Raw genomic sequence first — 20,241 nt, 5'->3', positions numbered from 1 at the left:
GATTAGTTTGAAAGTTCGTTTCTGCAATTCTACACATTTTGCCATGGGGGCATAAGAGAAAATGTGGCCGTTTTGAAAGCAAGTTTTCTGCAATTCTACACATTTTGCCACATGGTGGAGAGAATATTTGCAGTTTTAATATGGATATCGAGTGAGTGTACTAACAAAATCAATGCCCCCCCCCCCCAGTGCGATTTCTACACGTTTTAGATAGTCTAGCCAGCTAACTTACCCAATCTAAAAAATGTTAAGCTGGGCTAATTGAGTGACTGTCAGTGACTTACATAACGAGAAAACTACTATGAACAACCACATTTATAAATGAACTAGTTGCCCTTCCAGTTGCTAGAGTGTACAGCCAAAGAAGTACTGTAAATGACTGAATGTATGCCAGTGCAAGGTGTAGGAAGCCAGAGAGTCCTCTCTTTCAGTTGGACTCTTCCCTCCATTCTTGGCGAGTTCCTTCCTGTTCCTGTTCCCAAACAGACAGAAACACAGGGCTGTGGAGAGGATTTCCTGCTATGATACATTCCCGCTATTTATACATTCTTTTGGCCACAGAGTCAGGAAAGGGAGATATGTCCCCTTAAAGCAATCAGTAACCCACCTACACACACACACACACACACACACACACACACACCACACACACCACACACCACACCCACACACACACACACACACACACACACCACACACACACACACACACACACACACACACACTACTATGCACCAAAATAAACCTTTTTCCCGTATATAAAACTATGTATTTCAGCACTGATATATCGAATGTAAAAAGCACCAATCAGGCAACTACCCTTTTTCTTGTCTCTTGAGAGGCACATCTTCATTAAAACCAGAAACCTATGAACATAACATAAGAAACAACCTATAAACACGAGAATATAGAAACTAGGAAAACTACCATAGAACTACTGAGAAACACCTATTAGAACTAACCTATGCCACCTATAAGAAAACCACCTATAGAAAACTACCTATAGAAACCCCTATAGAAACTAACCTATAGAAACCACCTATAGAAAACTATAGAAACACCTATAGAAACTAATAATAGAAACCACCTATAGAAACTAACCTATAGAAACCACCTTATAGAAACTAATTAATAGAAACACTATAGAACACGAATAATGAACGACCCTATAGAAACAACCTATGAAACTACCTATAGAAACAACCTATAGAAACTAATAATAGAAACCACCTATAGAAAAACACCTATTAGAAACAACTATAGAAACTACCTATAGAAAACAAAACCTATAGAAACAACTATAGACACTATAAACAAACCTATAGAAACTAATATAGAAACCACTTTAGAACACCTATAAAAAACCTATAGAAACACACCTATAGAAAACTAATAATAGAAACACCTATAGGAAACTACCTATAGAAACTACCCTATAGAAACACCTATAGAAACTAATAATAGAAACCACTATAGAAACACCTATAGAAACTACCATAAACTTAGAAACACCTATAGAAAACCTAATAATAGAAACCACCTATAGAAACAAAACCACCTATAGAACAACCTTATAGAAACACCTATAGAAACCACCTATAGAAACACGCTATAGAAACAAACCTATAGAAACACCTAATAGAAAACAACCTATTAGAAACACCTATAGAAACTACTATAGAAACAACCTATTAGAAACATATAGAAAACCACTATAGAAAACACCTATAGAAACACCTATAGAAACACCTATAGAAACAACCTATTTTAGAAACCAACCTAATAGAAACAATACATAAAACCACCTATAGAAACTACACTATAGAAAAACACCTATAGAAACACTATAGGAAACTACCTATAGAACACCTATAGAAACAACCATATAGAACAACCTATAGAACAACATAGAAACACCTATAGAAAACTAACCTATAGAAACCACCCTATAGAAACCAACTATAGAAAACAACCTATAGAAACCACCTATAGAAACCACTATAGAAACACCTATAGAACACTACCTATAGAAACTACCTATAGAAACCACCTATAACAAACTAACCTATAGAAACCACCTTATAGAAACCACCTATTAGAAACCACCTATAGGAAAACTAACCTATAGAAAACCACTATAGAAAACACCTATAAGAACACCTTATAGAAACACCTATCGAAACCACTATAGAAACCAACCTAGAAAACTAACTATAAAACCACTATAGGAAACAACCTATAGAACCACCATAGACAACTAAAAATAAGAAACTACCTATAGAAAAACCTACATATAAGAAAACACCTATAAACCCTATTAGAACCTACCTATAGAGACAACCACCATAGAACACTTATAGAACCCTACTATAGAAACAACTATAACTAACCCATAGAAAAACACACCTATAGAAACTAACCATAGAAGGAATACTGAAAACACTCATAGAACAACCACATAGAAACAACCTATAGAAACTACCTATTAGAAACCAGAAACCTATTAGAACAAGAACTAACTTAATAGAAACTAAACTAATAGGAAAATACCTCATAGAAAACAACCTATAGAACAAACCTTATAGACTATAAAGAAACCACCTATAGAAAACCTAACTAATAGAACCTACCAATAAAGAAACCACTATAGAAACTATAATAAGAAACAACCCTATAGAAAACTAACTGAATAGAAACACCACTAGAAACACCTATAGAAAATAATCAATAAAACCACTAAAGAAACCACCTATAAGGAACCAACCTTAGTAGAAACTCCACCTATAGAAACAACCTATAGAAACCAACTATAGAAACTACCTATAGAAAACAACATTATAGAAACCACCTAATAAACTGATCAATATAGAAACAACCTATAAGAATGATAATAATAGGAAACCCTATGAAACAACCATATATAGAAAAAACTACCTATAGAAACGAACACTATAGAAAACAACTAATAGAAACAACTATAGAAACTAATAATAAAACCACTTTATTAGGAAACTACCTATAGGACAACTACAACAACCTATAAAGAAACTTACCATATAGAAAAACGACCTATAGAGACAAAACTAAACCAACCTATAAAGAACAAACCATATAGAAACAACCTATAGACAACGGACCTAAGCCAACATAGCAAAACTACCTATGAACAAACTAACAAAACTACTAGAAACTACAGAAAAACCACTGAAACTAACTATAAGAAAAAACCTATGAAAACCTAACAACACCATAGAAACACACGTAACCTATAGAACCACCTACTAATAGAAACCCCTATAGAAAACATACACTTATGAAACGACCTTGAACACCTATACGAAACTACCTATAGAAACAACCAATACACTTATATAGAAACCACCTATAGAAACACCTAACACACTATAGTAAACTAGCATATAGAAAAAATATAGAAACTAACCATATAGAAACCACAACTATAGAAAACTAACCTATACGAACACGACAACGCTATAGAAACATACCTATAGAAAACAACAACTTATAGGAAAACCTATAGCAACAACAGAACCACCTATAGAAACCTAAGTAATAGAAACCACCTATAGAAAACAATAATAGAAAAACAGACACTATAGAAAACACTATAAGAACCAACTAATAGAAAACCCACACTACCTAGAAAAAGACCCTATAGAAAGCCAAACCTATAAGAAACCTAGAACAACCATATAAGAAACCCCGTTAGACATACGGCAGGTGTGAAAGCAACACCATACCTATAGAAACAAACCATAATAGAAAACCTTATAAACTAAATAGAAACCTTACTATAAAACAACCCACTATAGAAACACAAATAAGAAACCACCTATGAACTAGCCATATAGAAAACCCACCATAGAAAACCCCGAATTACATAGGAAACGCTAGAAACACCACCTATAGAAGAACTAACATATAGAAACCAACCTATAGAGACAACTAATATAGAAAAACCACTATAGAAAAACTATAGAACCAAACCCTATAGAAAACTACACTATAGAAACCACTATAGAAAACCACCTATAGAACCACCTAAGAAACTACCTATAGAAACTATATAGAACACTATAGAAACAATATAGAAACCCTAAAAACTAATAATAGAAACCACCTATAGAACAACTAATAATAGAAACCACCTAGATAGAAACCACTATAGAAACCACCGTATAGAAACTACCTAGAGAAACCATCTATAGAAAAAACCTATAGAAACCAACCTATAAACACAACCAACTATAGAAACTACCTATAAAAACACCTATAGAAACCACCTATAGAAAAACCACCTATAGAAACTACCTATAGAAACCACCTGATAGAAACCCACCCCATAGAAACAACCTATAGAAAACCCTATAGGAAACCACCTATAGAAACCACCTATAAGAAAACCACCTATAGAAACTACCTATAGAAACTACCTATAGACAACCACCTCTATAGAAAACCACCATATAGGAAAACCACCTATAGAAACCCTACCTATAGAAAACCACCTATAGAAACCACCTATAGAAACCACCTATAGAAACCACCTATAGAAACCACCTCAGAGAAACCATCCTATAGGAAACCACTATAGAAACCACCTATAGAAAACCACTATAGAAACCACTATAAGAAACCACCTATAGAAAACCAACCTATAGAAACCAATATATAGAAGACAATACCATATAGAAACCAACCTATAGAAACAACTATAAGAAAACACACTATAGAACACTACCTTAGATAACTAATAATTAGAAACCCAACCTAATAGAAACTAATCACATAGAAACCAATCGAAACAATATAAAAACACACCTAATAGAAAACTAATAGATAGAAAACCACCGTATAGAAAAACAATACCTATAGAAACTACTATAAAAAACCTCCTATAGAAACATCAACATATAGAAAACCTATCAGACCAACCAACCAACTATAGAAAACACCTAATAGAAAACTACACATAAAAACCCCATACGAACCCTATAACAAACACCTTATAGGAAACTAACTAATAGAAACCCACAGTATAGAAAAACCCCCAAACACATATAGAAACAACCTATAGAAAACCAATACTAAACTATAACACCGTTAGAACACACCTATAGAAACAAACCTATAGAAACTACCTATAGAACCACCACACGAACCACCTATGAACCTATAGAACACACAATATAGAAAAACTATCTATAGAAACAAACTTTAAACTAATCAATAGAACCCACCTATTAGAAAGAGGGGGGGAGGGGGGGGCACTAAAATGTTGAGCTCACAAGGATGTCAATATGTCCTTTGATCGTTTTCGGTGAAAAGTAGCCTGAAGTGTATCATTTATTCTATTTGGGCCCCATATCTATTTTTCATTCTAACAATTCAGACCCATTCATAAACCACATTGTGTAATAATTACATGATAATGCTCGAATAAGCCATTGTTAGTCTAAAAGAAATGTGAGATAATGTCTAGACGCTTTTTATATCGGAGATCAAGTTTATAAATTGCCTGGCTGGGCTGATGAGACAGTGGATTGCACAGTCAGATGAAACAGAGTAAATAGACATTTTAACGTCATAGATTTAGCCGGTGTTAATTTGTGAAATAGACACTGGTTGGAATGCAGTTTTAACCAATCAGCATTCAGGATAAGACCCACCCGTTGTAAAATGATGTAATAAACACAGGTGAACGATCATTGCAACATTCCACTGGACTGTTATCTCTTTCTACCATATCACAAGTGAAGCTAGCTGTGTGAGTCAAGGTTTCAAGAATGAGTCAAGGCTTCAACTAGAAAAAACAGCTGAATTTGACCCCGAGATGTGGGAGCAGGTCACGCCATGTCTCTCCTCATTTGCACAATGTTTACTGTATCTGTACCTCAACGGTTTGATGTCTTCTCTCTCTCTGCCTCAAGGTTTCCATCTGTTGTGTTGAGAATCTCTTCACTTCTCTACAGTGACATACAGAATACACTGACTATACCAAACATTAGGAACACCTTCCTAAGATTGAATTGAACCTCCCCTCCCTTTTGCATTCAGAACAGTGTCAATTCGTCGGGGCATGGACACTACAAGTTGTCAAAAGCGTTCCACAGGGATGCTGGCCCTTGTTGACTCCAATGCTTCCCACAGTTGTGTTAAGTTGGCTGGATGTCCTTTGGGTGGAGGACCATTCTTGAAACACACGGGAAACTGTAGAGGGTGAAAAACCCAGCAGCTTTGCAGTTCTTGACACAAACCAGTGCGCTTGGCACCTACTACCACATCCTGTTCAAAGGCACTTAAATCTTTTGTCTTGCCCATTCACCCTCTGATTGGCACACATACACAATCCATGTCTCCATTATATCAAGGCTTAAAAATCCTTCTTTAACCTGACTCCTTCCCTTCATCTACACTGATTTGAAGGGGATTTAACAAGTGACATCAATAAGGGATCATAGCTTTAACCTGGATTCACCTGGTCAGTCTGTGTCATGGAAAGAGCAGGTGTTCCTAATGTGTTGTACACTCAGTATAGTCTATACTCACTGTGTATATCACTTCCATCTCAGTAGGGTTAAACCATTTTTAATGATGTCAGTAAAGGAATTATACAATGTTATTTGATGTTGTAGTTGTCATTAACATCACTTTCACAGGTCATGCTTAGATAATAATACATGTACGTTTTTCACATATGTTAAAACATTTATGTACACTATGTTACTCGCTCTCTGAAAAGGATASTACACACAAATTACAAAATGACACATCTGTTTCGTTACCCTGTAAGCAGTCTATGGAAAAGGTATGACAGTAATCCATGGTTTGGTTTACATTTCCACATGCTAACATTTTAGCATTTGCGGTACAAATCCCCATTCAAGTCAATGGGACCGATATTAGCATATTTTTGCGCATCATGTTCAAATAAAGTAAAATAAAATAACATTGTATTGGTCACATACACATGGTTAGCAGATGTTATTGCGAGTGTAGTGAAATGCTTGTGCTTCTAGATCCAACAGTGCAGCAGTATCTAACAGGTCATATCTAACAATTCCACCACAAAACCTAATATCTAACAAATTCCACAAGAAAACCTAACATAAACACGATCTAGTAAAGGACTGGGATGAGAATATATAAGTATAAAATATATGGATGAGTGACAGAGTGACAGAGCGGCTAAGATGCAATAGATAGTGTAGGATGCAGTATACAGTATATACATATGAGATGAGTAATGCGAGATACGTAAACATTCCTAGAGTGGCATTATTAAAGTGACTAGTGTTCCATTTATTAAAGTGGCCAATGATATCAAGTCTGTAGCTAGGCATCTATTAGTGACTTTAATCCATTTGAGATACCTTTTGGATGATTTGGACAAACAATCCTCCTCAGAGGAGCCATCACTGATGCATACAGTACATAACACCTACAGAATTATACAGTATCAGTCAAAAGTTTTCGAACACCTACTCATTCAAGGGTTTTTCTTAATTTTTTACAATTTTCTACATTGTAGAATAATAGTGAAGACATCAGAACTATGAAATAACACATATGGAGTCATATAGTAACCACAAAAGATACAAACAAATCTAAATATATTTTATATTTGAGATTCTTCAAGTAGCCACCTTTTGCCTTGATGACAGCTTTGCACACTCTTGGCATTGGAGATGGAGGKCCCGGTGCACAACTGAGCAAGAGGACAGGTACATTAGAGTGTCTAGTTTGAGAAACAGACGCCTCACAAGTCCTCAACTGGCAGCTTCATTAAATAGTACCCGCAAAACACCAGTCTCAACGTCAAAAGTGAAGAGGCGACTCCGTGATGCTGGCCTTCTAGAAAGAGATCCTCTGTCCAGTGTCTGTGTTCTTTTGCCCATCTTAATCTGTTCTTTTTATTGGCCAGTCTGAGATATGGCCTTTTCTTTGCAACTCTGCCTAACTAACTATTTATCAGTATTATTGGTTGGGCGTAGAAGTTGTTCAGAGTCGTTTTGTTTCCAGACTCTGTGCCACCTGCCGTGCGGTAGCAGAGAGAACAGTCTATGACTTGGATGGCTGGAGTCTTTGTCTTCTGACACCGGCCGGTGTAGAGGTCCTGCATGGCAGGGAGCTTGGCCCCAGGCCTAACTCACAAGGGGAAATTAGAACGCTGATTATGCCTTTGGTATCGCTTTTGGTTTCTCTCCCTCGAAAAACAGACAGAAAGAATTCTAAGATTACAAACTGGCTTAAATTTACTAGCGTGGAAAGACTGATAGCCTCTCTGTATAAAGTGAGTTTCTGATGTGATGAAGAAACTGAATGAYAGTTCAGCAAGGATACGGATGGAAAAAGATTGCCCATCTTTTCAAGAGCTGAGCTATTTAATTATTTTGTTKTTTTTGATGAAATGTACTAGTTTATTTAGCCAATTTAATGTCTTCATTTAGGCTTGGCCTATTTAGTAGGCTATTTTGCAGCATAAAGCTGAGTGACTCACTCATATGTGGCTTTGGATCATAATAAAAGAAGGAAGAAGGAAATTCATTATTGAAAAAATGATGACKATTTGGAACACAACAAATAGAATAATAGTACAGCCAYGAWTAAAAACAGTTACATTCRTGATTTGCTTTAYCCAACATGTTGGAGTTAATTTATTGTTTCATTATTTTTAAGGCCTTCTTTGTAACTTCTATTTATAACCAAACATGCTTGAATGAAATTATCAGACCAAAAGATGAGGACACAACAGTTCATCCTGACACAAAGACTATAGTTTGACATTTATTACTCAATATCCCAGACCTGATTTGCCCTGACAGAAATGCATCAACGCCCTACAAATATGACAATTTATTATAATCCACATAATAATCAAAACAACCTTATAGTAGGTGATAATTTATGTACGATATGTCAATAGAAAGAAGCATACAGTATTTGTTTTGTGTGTGTGGAGTGGTTAAAAAACACGTTTTAATGACTCCAACCTACATGTCTGTAAACTTATTTTTTATTTATTTAACTAGGCAAGTCACTTAAGAACAAATTCTTATTTACAACGACTGCCCAGACGACGCCAGGCCAATTACACGCCGCCCTATGGGACTCCAAATCACGGCCGGTTGTGATACAGTCTGGATTCGAACCAGGGTGTCTGTAGTGATGCCTCAAGCACTGAGATGCAATGCCTTAGACCGCTGTGCCACTCGGGAGACCTTCAACATCTTTGTGTTTTCCTTTAATAAAATAATGATAAAAACCAGATGGAGTAGATGTGCTCGAGGATGCCCTCTGGTGTTCAACAACAAAACAGCAGGATTGGTCAGGAGCCTATAAAACGGGCGCTATACATTTCAGTGCCATACTTGTATTTAGTAACCTGTTAGAGGTAAGATAGTAGCGAGCAGGAGTTAGGAGTTTGATAGTTACTCATGACCAACTCTCCTTGCGTGCAAGAGGAAAAAGGTTTACAAAGTTGGGGAGCCCAACACCAACCTGGAGGGGTAAACCAAACCCCTGAAGGAAGAGATGGGAGTGGAGGGCCCTATCGACGCTGACTTCGTGTGTCAGGACCACCACATCGCTCACGTCATTAAAGGTTAATGTGGGACCTATKCTCACCTACAGGTGACTATATYCAGGGTCAGTTCCAGTACCATATTTACAATGTACAGGGATACTGGAGTGATACAGGTAGATATATATATAGGGGTAAGGTGACTAGTCTTCAGGATGTGAGTGTGTGGGTTGTGTAGAGGTTGTAATAAATGTGTGTGCAAGCAAATTAAATTAGTGTGTGTGTGTTGTGTGTGTGTGTGTGTTAGTGTCTGTGTGTGTGTGTTTGGAGTGCTGTGTTGAGGGTGTGTTGTTGTGTGTGTGTGTGGTGTGTGTTGTGTGTGGTGTGTGGTGTGTGTGTGTGTGTGTGTGTGGTGTGTGTGTGTGTGTGTGTGTGTGTGTGTGTGTGCTGGAGTGTCAGAGCGTGTCAGGGTGTAGACTCCTGTGAGTGTTCATAGAGACAGTACACAAATACAATACAAGGGTCAACAGATTCTGTTCGCTATGTAGCAGTCTTATGYCTTGAGGATAGAAGCTGTTCAGGAGCCTGTTGGTGTCAGACTTGATACACCTGTACCACTTTCCGTGCGGAAGCAGAGAGAACACTCTATGGCTTGAGTGGTTGGAGTCTTTAACGATTATCCGGACCTTCCTTTTCACACCTCCTGATATAGAGGTCCTGGATGGCAGGGAGCTCGGCCCCAGTGATGTACGGGTCGTAGAGCCCGTAGTGATGTCTGCACCACCCTCTGTAGCGCCATGCGATTCGGGCGGTGCTGTTGCCATACCAAGCTGTGATGCAGCCCGTCAAGATGCTCTTAATGGTGCAGCTGTAGAGCTTTGGGGATTTGAGGTCCCATGCCAAACCTTTTCAGCCTCTTGTGAGGGAAGAGGCGTTGTTGCGTGTGTGTGTGTGTGTGTGTGCGTGTGTGGACCATTTAAAGTCTTTAGTGATTTGGACACCGAGGAACTTTAAGCTCTCAACCCGTTCTACTGCAGCCCCGTCTACGTGGTTGGGGGCAAGCTCGCCCCACCATTTCCTGTAGTTGTCTTGGGTCTAAGGTGTCTGGGGTGATGGAGTTGATGTGTGCCATAACCAGCCTCTCAAAGCACTTCATGATTACAGAAGTGAGTGCTACAGGGTGGTAGTCATTGTGGCATGAAGCCTTAGAGTTGTTTGGGAACAGGAATGATGGTGGTCATCTTGAGATGTGTGGATTACAGACTGGGACAAGGAGAGGTTGGAAATGACAGTGTAGATGCCTGCCATGCTCTAAGAACACYCCATGGCATACCGTCCGGCCCTGAGGCTTTTACGAGTGTTGACCTGGTGAAAGACCCAGGTTGGCCTCGGAGAGCCGAGACCCTCTGGGTCGGTAGGGGCCCTCACGCACAGCACGGTGTTGTTATAGTCGAAGAATTAATCAAATTAAATGTATTGAGTTCTTCTGGTAGAGAGGCATCGTTAGGCAGATCCGGGTCTTCATTTGTAATTAGTAATGCAACATGCGTCAGAGCGTCAGAGCCTGTGTAATATGATTCCACCAAGGGAGGCTGGTGAGAGGAGCTATTCTTGTCCTTAAGTGGAATGTCTATTACGTTCACGATAACAGTTTAAAACTCCCTTGGGAGGTAGAATTGGCGACATTTGACCATCAGGTATAACAGGACGGGTGAAAAATGTGTTGATGGATCTGATGTTAAAAAGTTTTTGTCGGTTATAAGAAATTATAGCGGATACATTTAGTGAAAATACAAGTAAAAATAAATGRCAAAAAGTATCACAAAATAGCAAAGTTGGGTCAGAGCTCGCAAAACGGCGGTCATACAGTATGGGGCCATGCTTCGCCGTATTTCGTTTATGTCGAGCGGARCTGATACGATACCTAATCGAATAACTTTTTAAAACATTACAGTAATTATCGCCAATAAACTATTTTAAATATCTTCCAGGTCACATGTATTGTACATTTGTGAGACAAAATATATTTTTTTACCTTCAGGCTACTAATAAAAGGTCACGTTGACACAGACACAAAACCTATTGTTGTATTTTCATGACATGATAGCTAAAATAATTCTGTCCAATAAGTATTTCACTGCATGACCTTACTGAAACATGCCATGCCAGGTGTCACATTTGCTGGCCACTGTCACTAGTGTCATGACAGCAACACTAGCTGGATGCTATCCACATTAAGACTTCCGGTTTRGGGATTCTGCCTTCAAAATAAAAGTTTTCCAATAAAACCTTGGAGAATGCTAGAGGCCTCTAGTGACCAATGGGCAGCGCCATTGAGGGCTTCCGCCACTTTAATGAAGCCAACTGGGTGGGACTTCCAACTTAATTGGCTGATCCCTCTTGGTGACCCTGTTGCAGTCATGTCCAACRGGGTCATCAGGAGAAATCAGCCAATCGGTAAGAAGAAAATTGACTACTTCAAAATGGAGATTACCTCAATGGTGCTACCCATGCTGCCACAGAGGCTATAATGGTCCTCTATCTCTATGGGTAAAACGCTATGCGTATGATACGAAATCAATCTTTTTTGCAGCTTTGCATAGTGCATAATGTTACAAATTATGTAAATATATACAGTACCAGTCAAAATTTTAGACACACCTACTCATTGCAGGGTTTTTCTTTATTTGTACAATTTTCTACATTGTAGACTAATAGTGAAGACATCAAAACTATGAAGCAACACATATGGAATCATGTAGTAACCAAAAAAGTGTTAAACAAATCAAAATATATGTTAGATTTGAGATTCTTCAAAGTAGCCACCCTTTGTCTTGATGACAGCTTTGCACACTCTTGGCATTTTGAACAAACGGTTGGAGCTTAAGGAAATGTATGTCAAGAACATAATAATAGCCTACTAGTAAAAAATAAACAATTACAATTAAAATATATATATATATTTTATTGTATAATTCTTGTTTATTTACTGGTACTATTGTTCAAGGATGCAATTTTGAAATATGATGTTTAAGAAATGTCACTGTATTTTTTATGTGCTGCACGGTACAAGAAAAACAATTGATTGTGTGTCCATAAAACCAGGGTCCAGTCTACTCACTACGGTCCTTAGACTACAAAACAGATGAGTGAATAAGAAGCTAGGTCATAGTAAGTGTTGCTGGACTTTTACTGTGGTCAAATAGGTTGTATGGGCACCTGGACACTATGCGGTACAAATGTAGCACTTTAGAGAGAACCTTACTACCGGTCTCAGCTAAAGTGGGTGGGAAATACTCAAGTAGGGTCTCTACTAACCAAATATGATTTGTTTTTGAGGGGGACTGTGTCATACATATCCAGCTTGGTTCTCCACCCCTACCATAGCCCCCAATGCAATACACTGTCCATGGGATACTTATTGAACTGTAGAGAGAAAACTGAGACCCTACTGAATATTTCACTCCTACCAGGTGTAACAATGTAACTTCCGTCTCTCTCCTCGTCCCTACCTGGGCTCGAACCAGGGACCCTCAGCACACGTCGACAACAGCCACCCTCGAAGCATCGTTACCCATCGCGCCACAAAAGCCGCGGCCCTTGCAGAGCAAGGGGAACAAAAGGTCTCAGAGCGAGTGACTTCACCGATTGAAACYCTATTAGCGCGCACCACCGCTYACTAGCTAGCCATTTCACATCGGTTACACAGGCACACCAATTTTAAGCTGTTTGACCACAGTAAAACGCCAGCAACAAAGCTCCATTAAATAAAAATAGATACATATATTCTACAGACCATATTGAGTACTCCCCACCCCACTTTTACAGAATCATTGTTTCTCTATAAGCCAATATATAATGCATATATAGTGATTTGGGGGCATTTATTTGACCTTGGAACGTGTTTTAAAATCCACAATTAATGCACATTTCAGTTAAATATGAACAAATGAGTCATTGTTAATGTTTAGACAATACTTTTTCATACATCATTAATAAATACAGGTTAATGACACTTTTTCTAATATTACGTGAGGGACTGTTATTTTTAACATTTCCGAAATTCCGTTACCCGGAAGTACTATTTCATTTTCGCTGTCGAGACGCTGATGCCACTGTCCGGCATCTTGTTCGCGTTTGTCAGGAGGTCTCTGTCTGGTTTGTGTACAACTCTGTAGTCAACTATGTTTGCTTTAAGATCACTAGCATTTAAATCGGTTCCATTCCTAGGAAAATCACAGTTGGTAAACTCGGGGCTTCACACGAGTGCCAGTTGGAGCGGGGCAAAAGTTGCAGTTGTAAGTAAACCTGGATCAGATGTAGTGTGTCGAGTAGTGGGCTAGCTACATGATTAATGTGTGACAAGTCAGTTCTGACCAGTTGAATGTAGTATCGGAAATCCCTAGCTGAGAATCGTTCAACTCGACTCTCTTATATTGAGGTGTTGTTGAGTTTTGATAAATGGTCGCACGATTTGTTAGCAACATTGAGTCAATCAGTCGCTTGCAGCTTTTTAGCAACGCTAGTATTTACACACCAAGGTTGCTAGGAATTAACTTGCAACGTCAGGAATTAAATACAATGTCGTTTCAATTCACCCTGCCGATTCTTCTTCTTCGATGTGGTTTAACGGCAGTTGTCATCCAATAAATGTTGCCTTAACGGCCACCTACTAGACTGGGGTAAAACTCCCTTATACTTTGCATAATTAAACAAAATTTAAAATAAATACCATACTCCACTATTTAAATATATTTAGTCCTACTTCATGCCAACAGCCTGAAACGATGGGACACCACCACTTAACACACCCTGTAACTCTTCTGACGTCATGTCTCACATCCAAATATCTCTCTGCAGCTGCCACCTTAACCGCTATGTTCATAACCTCTAACTGTTCTGGCCCTGCAGTACAGTTGATAACCGTTACTATAAATGCCCAAAATCGAATCTTACGGAGACATATCACTTGTTGGCCTATCCCTCTGTACTGGTACAGATCTGCTACTCACACCACTCCTCTCAGGATCCCTCCCCCTTGACCCATCTTCCTCTACTTTCTTCACTGCCTCAGCATATGACAACTTCTGCACTACTCTAACCCTGAAAACCTCAACCTGCCTCTCTCGCACGGGACGTTTCTGATCCCCAGCCCCATGGTCACCCCTACAATTAACACATTCTACTACTTTCCCCAATACTACACATTCCTTTGTCTTATGCCCTTCTGCACATCTCACACCTAGGAACCTCCCTCCTACACACTGCTGCCACCTGCCCATAAGCTTGACACCTGTAACAACGTAATGTAATCGGCACAAAAGCTTGTACAGGGTAACTTATATATCCTAACATCACTTTGTTCGGGGAGACTCAACATCAAAACAACAGACAATGACTCTTCTATTTTACCACTTACGCCACCCTGTCTGCGTCGCACCAAAAAACGAATATCATAAACACCGGGAGTCTTTCACTTCAGTTGGTCAGCTTTCACATATACCGCTACCCCGGTAATCACTCCTTTCAATGGCACCCTTTTCTTGAGAGCGAAACAATTCACATCTCTTCCCCCCCATTCGTTTAACACGGAGCGCCTACTCCCTCTGACCAGCAGAAACACAAACAATTATCACAAGACCACTTCTGGTTACCTTCACCGATTCCACAGCACCCAACTCTGTTTTCACCCACCCTGAAACCAGAAATGGATCAGCCAAAAGGCAAGGGTCCACTTTTTCCAAAAACTTCACTCCTACTGTCACAGACTGTTGTTCTTCATCCTGACCCTTGGTTACAAGCCTCGGGCTATGAGAAATTCACCACACCTACCACCTCCGATACTTCTCTCTCATTCACTTCCATTTCTCCTGTAGGGTTGTGATAGGTCCATTTGCTGTCATCTAGTGGATTTTTTGCTTAATTTCCCTCAGCTATGTTTAGACTGTTGTTGTTCATGTTTTGCTGTGTTCTAGTGTACTATGGAATATATTGCTTTCTTATTCTTGACACTTCTCCCAGTCATATTTAAGGTTAGAACTACCTTTCTAAGTGTCCTGATACTTCTAGCTTGGAGTTGTATGTTTATGATAACATAGCGACAGTATTTCACTTTTTAATGTGTATGGTATTGCTTACTAGGTGTGTCCAATCAATGTTGGAACCAGTCCCTCTTCAAATTAGGGTTAATTGGAAAAACTGTTCAAAAGAGGACATTGTATTATTCCTTTGTACTCCCTGACGAAGGCCATGCAGCCGAAACGCGTCGGATAAAAAAAAAAAACTTTGTTTCTATTGAACATGCCATACAAATAAAGTCATTTTAATTAATTATATGAAGAGTGCCTTGGTCCTCCTTTCTTCTTGATCTGTGGTATTGTGTTGTGACAAACTGCACATTTTAGATTGGCCCTTTATTGTCCCCAGCACAAGGTGCACCTGTGTAAGGATTATGCTGTTTAATGGGAAATGTCTGGGATCTTTTTATTTCAGCTCATGAAACACGGGACCAACACTTTACATGTTGAGTTTTATATTTTTTGTTCAGTGTAGTTTTGTTTTTGGGAGTTGATCTAGTTTTGCATTCATTTGCCATAAGATAATGAATAATTTGTTGTGAAGTGAACTTGTCATATTAATGTACGTCATGTTAACAGGTGCTGTCTGGCTGTGGTGTTTATGACGGAACAGAAATCCATGAAGCATCAGCGTGAGTAGACCTATTCCCATTCTATTTCAAGTCTTACAGAATACAACATGCTATTTCCATTCTATTCCAAGTCGTACACTATACAACATGCTATTTCCATTCTATTCCAAGCCTGTCTTCAACTATACAACATGGTATTTACTTGCCTGACAAGATGGCTAAACCATACATACATTTAAAATTATTATAATACATTTTTTAAATTTAACCTTTTATTTAACTAGGCAAGAAAGTTAAGAACAAATTCCTATTTACAATGGCGGCCAAACCCGGACGACGCTGGGCCAATTGTGCGCCGTCCTATGCATGCACCAGTCGCCTGTGAGAAGTGGACCAGCAGAAGGTGGTATCTAACCTGATTCACACGGTGAACAAGAGGTGCTACATCATTCTCACTGATGTGTGTGTGTGTGAGACAGGATCCTGGTGCACCTGAGTAGGGGCGGGGCCGAGGTCCAGATGTACGCCCCTGACGTGTCCCAGATGCATGTCATCGACCACGGGAAGGGAGTGCCAGRTGAGAACGAGTCCAGGAACGTCTTATCAGAGTCCGCACGCATCGCTAGGGGCAACATCACAGATCTCGCCAAACTCAGCGTCGGCGACCATGATGCCATCATCTTCCCAGGGGGCTTTGGGGCGGCAAAAAACCTGTAGGTGGAACAGCGTTGTCATACCACATTGTTTAAAAAAAAAAACGTTAATTCATATCATTCATGTTAAGTATACCTGCTGTACAAACACATTGATCTTCTGCATGGGCATCTCAGTGTTTCTCTCTCTGTACTTCTCAGACGGATCTGTTTTGCTTGTCTTGAGGCGCAGGTGTATGTATCTCTCTGTACTTCTCTGACGGATCTGTTTTGCTTGTCTTGTGTGGCAGGTCGACGTTTCTCTCTGTACTTCTCAGACGGATCTGTTTTGCTTGTCTTGTGTGGCAGGTCGACGTTTCTCTCTGTACTTCTCAGACGGATCTGTTTTGCTTGTCTTGTGTGGCAGGTCGACTTTTGCCGTGGACGGTCCAGACTGCAAGATCAACACAGATGTGGAGCGTGTCCTGAAGGACTTTCATAAGGCAGGCAAACCTATCGGGTCAGTGCTGTCGTCGTGTGTAATACTGTGCTTGTTGGGGATTGAGCTCGGGTTAACCAGAACAAAAATATTGTGTAATCTGATCAGATGCTTGATTATATTTACGTAGTCTGTCCAAGAGCGACTAGGGATTGAGTGCCCCTTGTAATGAATACATTTTGGGTGTATCTCAATAGTTTTAAAGTGGCTTCATATTCTTGTATCCTTTTCTTCCATTCACACTCATTTGAAGTTAAACAGTATTGGAAAGCAATCAGATGGATGCCTGTAACAGGGATTTGCTTTCACATGCCCACATCTTTCACGGCATCAGGATAGATGAAGGAAAGGTGTTTTAGAAAACTAACATCTACTATCAGTTTGTGTTCTAGGTTAAGATGAGAGGATTCTAGTATCAGTTTGTGTTCTAGGTTAAGATGAGAGGATTCTACTTTCCGTTTGTGTTCTAGGTTAAGATGAAGGATTCTAGTATCTACTATAGACCTCGAGACACCAGAACATCACATTCATCACTAATAAGGTCTTCAATCAGCCTGAATTGACCTAGAGACACCAGAACATCACATTCATCACCAATACGGTCTTCAATCAGCCTGAATTGACCTAGAGACACCAGAACATTAKATTTTAAGAACATTTTGAAGATTGTTCCAGAAATATGGTGCAAAAATACTAAAATCTGAATGATCTAACTGATGAGTTACCCATCCCTGAGACCAGGTGTGGGTTTGCTTTTTGTGTCATGAAAAGCTCTGCATAGTGGCACTAGCTAGCACAGCCACAAAGTCATACAATCTGATTTTAAACCTGCTAGCCTTAACCACACTGCTAGCCTTAACCACACTGCTAGCCTTAACCACACTGCTAGCCTTAACCACACAGTGTGGTTAGGACTAGAGTGTGGTTAAGGCTAGCAGTGTGGTTAAGGCTAGCAGTGTGGTTAAGGCTAGGTCTAAGCAGTGTGGTTAAGGCTAGAGTGTGGTTAAGGCTAGCAGTGTGGTTAAGGCTAGCAGTGTGGTTAAGGCTAGCCGTGTGGTTAAGGTATAGCCAGTGTGGTTAAGGCTAGCAGTGTGGTTTAGGCTAGCCAGTGTGTTTAAGGCTAGCGTGTGTTAAGGCTAGCAGTGTGGTTAAGGTTAGCTCGTGTGGTTAGGCTAGCAGTGTGGTTAAGCTAGCCGTGTGGTTAAGGCTAGCAGTGGTGGTTAAGGCTAGCAGTGTGGTTAAGGCTAGCCGTGTGGTTAAGGCTAGCAGTGTGGTTAAGGCTGCGTGGTGGTTAAGGCTAGCAGTGTGGTAAGGCTAGCCGTGTGGTTAAGGCTAGCAGTGTGGTTTAAGGCTAGCCGTGTGGTTAAGGTAGCAGTGTGGTTAAGGCTAGCAGTGTGGTTAAGGCTAGCAGTGTGGTTAAGGCTAGCGTGTGGTTAGGCTAGCAAGTGTGGTTAAGGCTAGCAGTGTGGTTAGGCTAGCAGTGTGGTTAAGGCTAGCAGTGTGGTTAAGGCTAGCAGTGTGGTTAAGGCTAGCAGTGTGGTTAAGGCTAGCAGTGTGGTTAAGGCTAGCAGTGGTGGTTAGCTAGCCGTTGTGGCTAAGGCTAGCAGTGTGGTTAAGGCTAGCAGTGTGGTTAAGGCTAGCCGTGTGGTATAAGGCTAGCAGTGTGGTTAAGGCTAGCAGTGTGGTTAAGGCTAGCAGTGTGGTTAAGGCTAGCAGTGTGGTTAAGGCTAGCAGTGTGGTTAAGGCTAGCAAGTGTGGTTAAGGCTAGCAGTGTGGTTAGGCTAGCAGTGTGGTTAAGGCTAGCAGTGTGGTTTAAGGCTAGCAGTGTGGTTAAGGCTAGCAGTGTGGTATAAGGCTAGCAGTGTGGTTAAGGCTAGCAGTGTGGTTAAGGCTAGCAGTGTGGTTAAGGCTAGCAGTGTGGTTAGGCTAGCGTGTGGTTAAGGCTAGCCGTGTGGTTAAGGCTAGCGTGTGGTTAAGGCTAGCAGTGTGGTTTAAGGCTAGCAGTGTGGTTAAGCGCTAGCAGTGGTGGTTAAGGCTAGCAGTGTGGGTTAGGGCTAGCAGTGTGGTTAAGGCTAGCAGTTGTGGTTAAGGCTAGCGTGTGGTTAAGGCTAGCCGTGTGGTTAAGGCTAGCAGTGTGGTTAAGGCTAAGCCGTGTGGTTAAGGCTAGCACAGTGTGGTTAAGGCTAGCGTGTGGTTAAAGGCTAGGCCAGTGTGGTAAGGCTAGCGTGTGGTATATTAAGCTAGCAGTGTGGTTAAGGCTAGCAGTGTGGTTAAGGCATAGCAGTGTGGTTTAAGGCTAGCAGTGTGGTGGTTAAGGCTAGCAGTGTGGTTAAGGCTAGCAGTGTGGGTTTTAAGGCTAGCCGTTGTGGTAATCGATGTTAAGCAGCCGTGTGGTTAAGGCTAGCCTGTGTCTGGGTTAAGGCTAGCACGTGTGGTTAAGGCTAGCCGTGTGGTTAAGGCTAGCCGTGTGGTTAAGGCTAGCAGTGTGGTTAAGGCTAGCACGTGTGGTTAAGGCTAGCAGTTAGCACGTGTGGTTAAGGCTAGCCGTTGTGGGTAGGCTTGCTGTGTGGTTAAGGCTAGCGTGTGGTTAGTATGGTAGCAGTGTGGTTAAGGCTAGCAGTGTGGTTTAAGGCTAGCCAGTGTGGTTAGGCTAGCCGTGTGGTTAAGGCTAGCAGTGTGGTAAGGCTAGCAGTGTGGTTTTAAGGCTAGCGTGTGGTTAGGTTAGCCGTGTGGTTAAGGCTAGCCGTTGGTTAAGGCTAGCCGGTGTTATAAGGTAGCAGTGTGGTTAAGGCTAGCCAGTGTGGTTAAGGCTATAGCGTGTGGTGCTGGTTAAGGCTAGCCGTGTGGTTAAGGCTAGCCGTGTGGTTAAGGATAGCCCGTGTGGTTGGCTACGCGCGTGGGTTAAGGAGCTATAGCG

The 20,241-nt window shown here is 40.4% G+C and overlaps 1 protein-coding gene across 2 annotated transcripts in view; it reads left to right on the top strand.

The window, feature by feature from the left end:
* Positions 1–13,633: 13,633 nt before the first annotated feature.
* The window catches only part of gatd3 (glutamine amidotransferase class 1 domain containing 3), a 14,415-nt gene continuing 7,807 nt past the window's right edge, over positions 13,634–20,241 (top strand). Inside the window, exons 1-5 of one of the 2 annotated variants that reach the window (XM_024138195.2) lie at positions 13,661–13,842; positions 16,201–16,253; positions 16,478–16,596; positions 16,673–16,906; positions 17,253–17,345. In XM_024138195.2, the coding sequence (XP_023993963.1) occupies positions 16,556–16,596; positions 16,673–16,906; positions 17,253–17,345 (368 nt within the window). In that variant the 5' untranslated portion in view covers positions 13,661–13,842; positions 16,201–16,253; positions 16,478–16,555. Of the gene's footprint in view, positions 13,843–16,200; positions 16,254–16,477; positions 16,597–16,672; positions 16,907–17,252; positions 17,346–20,241 lie in introns of both variants that reach the window. The other variant, XM_024138194.2, reaches the window with a different exon arrangement.

This window comes from Salvelinus sp. IW2-2015, unplaced genomic scaffold, assembly GCF_002910315.2.
Source record: "Salvelinus sp. IW2-2015 unplaced genomic scaffold, ASM291031v2 Un_scaffold1415, whole genome shotgun sequence".
NCBI classification, from domain to species: domain Eukaryota; kingdom Metazoa; phylum Chordata; class Actinopteri; order Salmoniformes; family Salmonidae; genus Salvelinus; species Salvelinus sp. IW2-2015.
The sequence above is the reverse complement of the archived record's forward strand: the minus strand, read 5'-3'. Positions and strand labels throughout refer to the sequence as shown.